Source organism: Nicotiana tomentosiformis, chromosome 3 (genome assembly GCF_000390325.3).
Source record: "Nicotiana tomentosiformis chromosome 3, ASM39032v3, whole genome shotgun sequence".
Lineage (NCBI taxonomy): Eukaryota > Viridiplantae > Streptophyta > Magnoliopsida > Solanales > Solanaceae > Nicotiana > Nicotiana tomentosiformis.
In genome coordinates, this window is record NC_090814.1 from 42,948,647 (window position 1) to 42,958,145 (window position 9,499).

At 37.4% G+C, this 9,499-nt stretch overlaps 1 protein-coding gene across 2 annotated transcripts; it reads right to left on the reverse strand.

Moving 5' to 3' along the window:
- Positions 1–267: 267 nt before the first annotated feature.
- LOC104099380 (DEAD-box ATP-dependent RNA helicase 3, chloroplastic) lies at positions 268–8,902 on the reverse strand. Of its 2 annotated transcripts, none has more exons than XM_009606351.4 (10): positions 8,436–8,902; positions 6,976–7,112; positions 6,482–6,893; positions 6,116–6,214; positions 5,749–5,973; positions 3,015–3,392; positions 1,838–1,981; positions 1,603–1,698; positions 1,209–1,474; positions 268–926 (listed from the first exon to the last, which is right to left on the reverse strand). In XM_009606351.4, the coding sequence occupies exons 1-10, from the start codon at positions 8,814–8,816 to the stop codon at positions 851–853; spliced, it is 2,214 nt and encodes a 737-aa protein (XP_009604646.1). In that variant the 5' UTR covers positions 8,817–8,902; the 3' UTR covers positions 268–850. The 2 variants fall into 2 exon arrangements, with proteins under 2 accessions (XP_009604646.1, XP_009604645.1); XM_009606350.4 differs by having other exon boundaries at positions 268–929; positions 8,436–8,890.
- Positions 8,903–9,499: the final 597 nt, after the last annotated feature.

The window sequence follows — 9,499 nt, forward strand, 5'->3', positions numbered from 1 at the left end:
AATAAAACTTAATAATCATGTATTCATCATTACATAATTGGCTTTTCATGCACACACTTAAAAAAGTATCTATCATATCTCAACTAAATGTATAAAAATCATATAAAAATACATATAAGGTGGTGTTTATAACTCCACGAAGCGCAGCAAATCCCCTAGTTAATATTATAAAGAAAATTAAATTTTACCTCTTTGATGAAGGTCTACTTTTCAAGGGTCATTGCAGGATGAAAATGTCAGTTGATCAATGTTGGGGAAGGAAATTGATTTTTAACAAAATGAGAGATGCAAATGATTTTCACCCATGCAGAAATGGAGGCTATTTAGTTCACTACCACAAGTACTAGTCCTACTAAAATGCATCTTGCTTACAATATCAGAGCGCATCAACGCGCCAGCTCTTAAGGATGCATAGATCGAAAGCTGCATCTGTTTCTTCAAAAAAACAAAAAACATGATACAAATTGGGAACAATCTGCAGTGCAACAAATTTGGACAGTAGGAGATTTATATCTTACACCTCATTCACCTACAACATCAATAAACTATAACGACTAGGAGAAAATTACTGGAACTGAGTACCAAAAATACACAAGTTTGAAAAATAGAAAATAAATCGACATGGCAAAAAATTAAACCATCAGGAGGGCCATGTGAAGCTTTGAGGAGATGGTGCTGGAGGGAACAATCTAGGATCTTGCAGTTGCTCTGATGATATGCTGCTTCAGGCATTATACTCCATCTTTTTTACCTTCAGTGCTGGCTTTGTCAGGAAATAGGTCAGCATAGGATGTTCAGGGATGGCAGGAATTGTCATCCGGCAGGCAGGATGATGGCGCAACCTACAGACCTAATAGTCCCTTTTGTTAGGGCATTCAGATGCTCGGTGACCACTGCGTCCACAACTGAAACATGCACCACCAAAGCTTCTGTAATAGAAACCAAAATGTTATCATGTTAGATCAAGTCTCATATATGATGGAACTGTTAGCAATTGACAATGTAATGCTGATAATCCTTTCCCTCATACAATAATTCCAGCAAAAACTGTTTTTTTTTTTTTTTTTTTTATCTGGATTAAATTCACAGGACTAAGCTATCGATGCAATTCAAAAGAGGCAGTTGATGCAAGAAAGAAAAGAAATAAGATATATAATAGAAATAAAAAATCAAATTAAATTGTATGCACACACATATGAGAAACAAACCTGTCTCTGCTTCCTCCCGATGAAGACCTGCTAGTGCGCCTATCACCACCAATGAGCCAATCACTTCCTCCTCTTCTTGTTCGGCCACCTCGCGGCCTAAAGTCATTCCCCCAATTATCATCATCATTGTCAGAGAATCGACCACTAGACAAACCCCGGGAATTTCTGCCTCTACGGTCCCTTAAACCTCCTCGTGCCCCCCTACTATTGCTTGAAAACTTCCCATAAAAATCACTAGCTGGCCCATCATCTTGTAAAGCAGGTAACTGCAAGACACAGGATAGCAAAGATTACATCTATCCTATCTCAGATTTAACAGTTAACAGCAAAAAAAACTGTGTGCATGATAAATCACATATACAAGTACCATAGTAAGAAGCAAAATTAAGTTAACCTTAGTAATTTTGGAAATAGTATTTCCAGGTGGTAACTCCTGATTTAGTAGATCTGCTGCAATCTCCTCAGGAAGATCAAATACAGCCCCCTGAACCTGATCTCAAAATACGTCAAATGGATCTGGTTAGAGCAAAGACACTGAGAAGAGGATCAGAAGAACAAACATCACATCCCCCTAGCGGCGTCAGCAATGTGGAATATAAAGTAAACTCATTAGCATATTGGTTACATACCCTTTCATCTGCAATTAGGTGAATTTTGCCAACTTCATCGGCAGCTGGTGAATAAACATCAGCGAGGAAACCGGTAACCGATCTTGCCGACAGGAATCCTTTGGAATTTACAGAATCACGTGTCAGCTGCAATGTTGTCCACCCCTGCAGTGGAAATATGCTTGCTGATCACAAAATATGCAATGGGAATTTTTTTAAACGGAGGTATAAAAAAAATTAAAAAAGGGATCAAACTCCCAGGTCATGCTTACTTAGACTAGCAATTTTTGAGACCGAAACAAAAAGGAGGGGGGGCAGCAATTTAAAGATTGAAAAAATAAAAGCAGCATACATGATCTAGTTGGCACTGCTATCATGAACCAACTAGGTAAGACTTTTGGGCAGTTGAATAGGCCAATGACATGGCGCATTTGCAGAGGCGGATCTAGAATTTCTAGTATATGGGTACACTACTAAAAAAAAGGAGGAAAAATGCATTAAATGGGAATTGATCTGTCCCTCTTAGTAAATAACTCAACCTTCAACTAAGTGCACCATTCATCCTTCTTGAAGGATGGGTGCCAACAATTATCATTATACCAATTGTCGAAAATATGTACGTACATAAAATATCTAATTTTGCGGAGAGACTATGGGTTCACGTGCCCCATAATTTCCCCTATAAATTTGCCCCTGCGCATTTGCAGGCCATAGAGCATAGCCAACTAACAAGGCCTGCCAAGTGGGCTTGCAGCAGTTACAACATTTTTGCACCACAATGAGGATATCATATGCAATTACTATGACAGCCCATGAGGGGGTTGGGACAAGGGAACACTGCCAAAACAGCTGATGAAAAGAGATTGGAGCAATATATATGATGAAGGTGAGTGTCATCAATTCAGAACCTCACTTGCCCATTCAATTAACCATTACAACTTACATGCAGAAGAAGTTATTCAGTCGGCAGCATAATGGATGGAGAAACGAGAAAGGAGGGAAAAAGGAAGTACGATCGGAACTTTTTAAGTGCTGATTAGCTCAATATGGGAGGCAACCATTAAGATTTATCAATACACAAAAATACCTAATATGGGAGGCAACCATTATGATCTATCAATACACATAAATACCTCAATAACAGAGGCAACCATTAAGCTTTATCAATCAACATAAATACCTCAATAGCTAGTCATACCTGCTCATGAGTTATTAGAGACCGAGAAGATGGCGGTTTGGAAAACCCACCCAAAAGTGCAAGTGCAGCAGCAAGGGCATTTACTCCTTGTTGCTCCATCAACTGTTGCGCAGTTGGAGTGAAGTACTCAACAGATTCGGGATGAACTCCATTAAGTGTAGCCACCACATGCTCAGCTGATGACTCCAAAACCTCTTTAACAGATGGAGGACTAACGAACTCAAATTTGCACCCAACATCACGTTCGAGAGATCTGACAGTTCGCCTTTGATTACCTGTGTACATCAGAATAGCATTGCCTTCTTTTCCAGCACGTCCTGTTCGACCAGAGCGATGAACAAAAGTCTCTGGATCATTGGGCAGTTCATAATGGATTACCTAAATAAAAAAGTGGATATCCAAAGGGTTATTACTGTTAACTGATGCCCATATACAGAGCTTAGAATCACAGAAAATACAATGACCAAGTAAATGCACTAAGTAGCACTTTTCAAGCAGAACAGAATCAAACAGATAATTGTGGTCAGTAGCAAAAGATGGAGTATACAACAACAAAAAAACCCAATTTAATCCCACAAGTGGGGTATGGGGAGGGTAGTGTGTAGGCAGACCTTACCCCTACTTGGTAAAGGTAGAAAGGCTATTTCCGGTAGACTCTCGGCTCATGATAAGGTGAAGAAGAGAAAGGAAAAAGAAGAAGAAAAAAGAGGAAGAAGAAAGATGGGAGTATGATAAATACAAATATCAACACCCCCCCCTCCCCCCAAAATTCCCAAAAGAAGACCTACACTGATTTTATAGTTGTAATAATTTTACTCACAATCGACACAGTAGGAAGAGTATCATCTCAATGTGAAATAGTTCTAAGCAGCAATTCTACATCAATGTGCAATTCGGAGAAAAGGTTCCAGATATTGTATAACACTTGGCCATTTGTTTTTATTAAGATTATAATGTCTGAATCTAAATGCACATCTGGATATTAAGATGTGGTATCTAGATCTAAACACTGGATGATTAAAGACTTTATCAGTAGTGCAAAGAAATGCCACTATGGACAGGTCATTTAAAAAAAACCAGAATGGACCAGAAATTCATCAATCGAAGAAACAAAATGTGGTTGAGAAACCTCCTTATAAGCTTTTTAGAACCCAAGTTAGACCCAGTAAGTAAATGAAGTAGCCAATTTCAAAAACTTTAAATAAAAATTTCTACACTCTGGATTGAGCTTTTTGGGTCCCAAAATGGTTTGTTATCAACATCTGAATGCGTATAATATATCAATATTTAAACATGATAAATATATAATTCAAATAAAAGTGATTAAATAATATATCAATAAAACACTAGAAACAATATTAACTTGAACAAGAAGTTCATTATTTGAGATAAATTGAAGTATTTAAAGATAGAAATGAATATTTTTATGTTTGATACAATTATTGAACTATCTGAACTAAAAATAAAAATTATATATCAATAACAACAATTGTTGTAACAAAATGTAATTCTTTTGTCGTCTCCTAGAAGATGCCTTTATCCCATCCAACATTACAACAGGAAAGAAACAAACAATAGTGGTAAAACATGAACAAGGAAATGAAGCCAAGACTAAAATTTCTTTTACTGTTAAGTGATTTGTCCAAACTTGAGTAAACCACACGAGGAAGTAGCCAACACTTTCTTATCAATTAAACCCATAGTTGTCCAACCATAATGACAGAATCATCATGCATTGGTCAATTATACTGCAATTTTTCATTATTATACTGTTTCTATAATGATATAAGACCCCATAAATCTGATATTTCTCTCTACATCTGTTTGGTTTTTTCAAATAATATTCCAAAAGGGGTCTTTTTTTAAACCCTACTCTCAAAACTGAAAATTACTATTAAAAGAACGGAGTCAAGTTGGAGAATCACAAGTTTAGATTGCCCGGTAAAGGTTGAAATCTTACAAGAGGAAAAGATTTGATGCACTAGTTGATGGTTGGAGAGTGATGCAAGCCGTGAAGTTCTTTAGCGGAAGGAAAAGAGAACGTGAATTTGAGAGAGAAAAAAAACGTGTATTTTTAAGGTCTGAATGCCGTCAAGACTCTGTCACAGATATGAATCATTCAGACCCATTAAGAGATGTTAAAATGTAAAAAAAATGCAATTAATGGACTGAGATCTGAACCATTCAGATTCAGACGCCCATTAAGTGCAAACAAATGAGGCCCTTCTCCAAGATCTGCTTCAGAAGTCAGAAGGAAAAACATGAAATTTTTCGAAAGAAGAGGAAGCAGGGGGATGAGAATAAGGAAAAGAAGAAAGAAAGAAGCAGAACAACAAGTTTGACTTTATCATACCAATGAAATACAATAACATTAGTGGCATGATTGATCAAGGCCATTTTTCCTCCACATTGTCACCAATATACTATATACAGCTTTAGGCTATTATACAAACAGTCAAAACATGCAACAACCTATTAAGCAATAGATATGACAAAGTTTATCGTTTCATTTAATCCATGAAAGAGGTGTTACAACTGCACGCTTTCTAACAAAGACAATGGATTCTGGTATTTGCAGTTCACACTCCCAGCTATAAGATGTCGTAAGAATTCCAATTTATAAACGCCCGAAATCTCAATTTTCTGATCACATAAACCGCACCATAAATAACAGAAGATAAAAACAATACATTCCAGTAGTTAAGGGGGATATATAACAGCCATATGAACTTACTAAGTCAACATTCGGTATATCAAGACCACGAGATGCAACGTCAGTCGCAACTAGCACGGTGAATTTTCCTTGCCTAAAGCCATTTAGAGTTCTTTCCCTCTGATGTTGAGAAATGTCGCCATGCAGTGCCTCAGAAGAAATGCTGTTTGATAATGCCATTGAGACCTCGTCAGCATCTCGCTTTGTCTGTGTGAAAACAATTGTCTTTCCACCCTTTGCATAAACCTGAGAAATTGTATAAAGCAAAACTTTGAGGCTCTGAGTGCTTGAGTACTATTGACGATTTATTTCGCACAATAATTGAGAACTGACACTCTGAAATCTGCATCAGTGAAAGAAAGCTAAGAAAATAGCTGTTAATACATACCGTAACAAGATCACTGAGTATGGTTCGTTTTGATGTTGCTGTAGTTGATAGAGCATAAAGCTTGATCCCCTCTGCCAGCTTTTCCTCTTGATCACCAACCTAAATGAGTAATTGAAATGAACGGAACAACAGGTAAGACAACCACAGGGAAGAAAAGAAATTATATGTTTTCTTTTTAAATCTATATCAAAACCAATTATCCATAACTTCTTAGGAAAAGTAAAGAAATATAGTGAACATTTGCACTTCTAATCAGAAGCAACAACAATTTGCTATTAAAAAAGAACCAAGAGATCATTCAGGGGCACATCGCAATACTGCATATATCAAGATGATAAATAACGCTGAGAAAGAACAAAGGCTTACCAAGTCAATTGTCAAAGGATTGTTCAAATACTTCCTAGCCAGTTTCTTTACCCAGCCAGGCATGGTGGCCGAGAAAAGCATGCTCTGCCTCTGTGATGGAAGTTTTTCCAAAATAACTTCCACATCTTCCTCAAATCCAACTGCGAGCATTTGATCAGCCTCGTCGAGGACCAAATATTCCACCTCCCCCAGTTTCAAGGTGTTATTGTTTATTAGGTCAATAAGTCTACCTGGAGTTCCAACAACAACATCAACCCCACGGGTCAGTGCATTTTGCTGTGTAGCATAAGAAACACCTCCGTATATGCAGACAGTGTTCAAGTATGGTGCCGACTCTTTCATTTCCTTCTCTACTTGCTTGGCTAACTCTCGAGTAGGTGCAAGTACCAGAATTTTGGGAAGCCGCCCACGTCTATAAGTTAAAAGAGGAAATAATCACACTTGTCAATAATTAGACTAACAAAAACTCTAACCATCATGCTAAAAACCTTTACCTCAGAGTATTTCTTATTTCTTCATCTCCACTAAGCTTTTTCAATACTGGAATACCAAAGGCAAGTGTCTTCCCTGTTCCTGTCTTTGCACGAGCAATTATATCCCGGCCTTCCAGTGCCGGCACTAGAACAGCTCTCTACATAGTAAGGACACATGATTTAGGATAATCTATCTATATTTGCAGTAAAAAGGCTTACTTCGCCCACCTTTCGAAATTACAAGCTAACATTTAAAAGCGAGCTTTTAGCCAAAATTGTCCCTTATCTATGGGAGTATGTCTATTTTGTCCCTTAAATATACCATGAGCATCTTTAATCCCTTAAGTTTGATAAACTGGAGCATCTTTGGTCTAACTAACAAAAAGGGGTAAAAAAACTAAGGGTGCCACCATCAGCTATCCCAGACGGTTTGGATGGGGTTGGACATTGGATCAAACTTTGTCAAGACTTTCAGTGATGCCTTGGAAACTATTTAAACAGTGATCTGGATTGGACCAATGGGGGTGTTTGAATTTGACAAGTTTTCTGTTAGAACAGAGGTACCAATTTCCAATCTTTCGTTCGTATTTGTTTACCACCTACTGAGCTTTATATTTTATTTTTTGATAATCGTAGCATCTGGGTCAACTTGCATGCACTGCAACTAATTCCACGGAATACGTGCTACCTCCCACCCGCAACAGGTACCAGGTAACTCTATCCACCAAAGCTTGGACAAATGGGAAGCAATCACCTAGTGCCTTTTGTGTCCGCTGACCTGCTGAGCTTTATATAGAAAGGAAAAGTGAATACAACTAGTTTACGTGGCTTTTTAAAAGAAAAGGAAGATGAATAAGCTGAGTTGACACATCACTAAGTGCATTAATTTAGTATTTACTTATTATTCTAATCTTTTGGCGAGGGAGCAGTGTTAATGTTTGTGTATGTTGTTAGTGTTTTCCTTCAATTCTGATTATGTTGTTTCGGTAACTGAAGAGTAAAGAGAAAAGCATGTTAATGTAGTGATAGGCAATTGCAAAGAAGCTTGCAGAACTTAGTGGGAAAGGAGTGACCACTATCATTGCAGGTGAAGAATGTGTTGCAGCTGTTGAACACCAGTTATGAACCCTATTCTGTTAGTTGCAAAGAGGAAATGGGCTTAGCTTTACTGCTAGGTTTGATGTTTTACCCGGGACATGTGAGTGAGTGGCATGGGAAGTGACCATTAGTTTTTAACCCCTTTTTGTCCGTTAGACCAAAATACTCCACTTTATCAAACTTAAGGGATTAAAGATGTTTAAGGGACAAAAATATACCTAGTCCCATAAGTAAGGGACAACATTAGCCATCAATTACAAATTTGACCATTAGAATATCAAACAATAATTATAGCAATTATCTATATACTAGAAAATGTTTTGACAAAACAGCTGAAGAAGAAGAAAATTTGGATAAAAAAACCAACTAAAGATGGGAATAACCTGAATAGGGAAAAGATGAGTAATTCCACGTTTCTCAAGAGAGTCAGCAAGTCTCTGAGGTAAACCCAGTTTAGAAATAGCAAGTTCATCCTCAGCTCCTGAGTCATCATCAAACTCAGAATCGTATTCAGGTTCGCTGCTAACATTCAAAGAGTCCTTCCCAAAACCCCCAATTCCCTTGAACGCTTCTTCACTAAGAACAGAAGAATTTGGAGTTACCACAGCAGAAGCCACAAGAGAAGCATGTCTGAGACGAACATTAATAAAATGGGATTTTTCATTAGAGTAAGGAAGGGATAGAAGTGGGGTAGGGATGGGTCTTCGTGAAGGGTTGGTTTGGTATATGGAGGGAACTCCTATAATGGAAGAAGAACAGGCCATGGCTGGCTCAAGGGGATAAGGAGGTGGGAGGGAGGGAGGGAGGGAGGAAGAAGATAGAATGAGGGAGAAAGTTATATGATGATAAGGGTGGACAGACCCGTTTATATGTAGAGTTTAATTTAATGGTACTGCAATGTTCCACCGAGGACTTTGATATTTTGACCCCCCACCCCGCCCCTCCCTTCGGGGTTTACCTCTTTGTATCATAACACCATCTTCGTTTCGAAATTTATAACATAATATAATATTTAGTGCCGATAAAAACTTATGAATATTATAGAGCTCTGATTGTAATAAATACTTCTATAAACCCTCACTTGTTAATGGGGTCGTTCCGGTCTGGGCTTACTAAATAATTGGATAAATAAAGTAATTTTTACTTGGAACATTACTTGTTGGAAAATTACTAGTTATGTCCGCCCATAAGTAAATTAGTATAAAAATTGATTAATTTATAAAACATTATCAATATTAGTCAATTAGCTATTAGTAACAAAAAAAAAGTCAATTTTTTACTTTCTTTTGAGTGGTCATTGTTGAAAATATATTGAGTACATCTTATTTAAGGAGTTTGAATCTCTGTTTTGAGATGATTTGGTGAAGTTTTGAGGTGGTTTGAATTGAAAATTTACACTAGAAGATGAACATGAAAAAAAAGTAAATGCATCATACTGTGTTTCATT

Excerpts from the sequence above, each read along its gene's own strand:
- LOC104099380 (XM_009606350.4), bottom strand. The coding sequence starts at position 8,816 with ATGGCCTGTTCTTCTTCCATTATAGGAGTTCCCTCCATATACCAAACC. Across the intron at positions 3,393-5,748 it reads ATATACCGAATGTTGACTTA|GTAATCCATTATGAACTGCC; the intron begins GTAAGTTCATAT and ends TTTTTTATTTAG. Across the intron at positions 1,982-3,014 it reads CTCTAATAACTCATGAGCAG|GGGTGGACAACATTGCAGCT; the intron begins GTATGACTAGCT and ends TTTCCACTGCAG.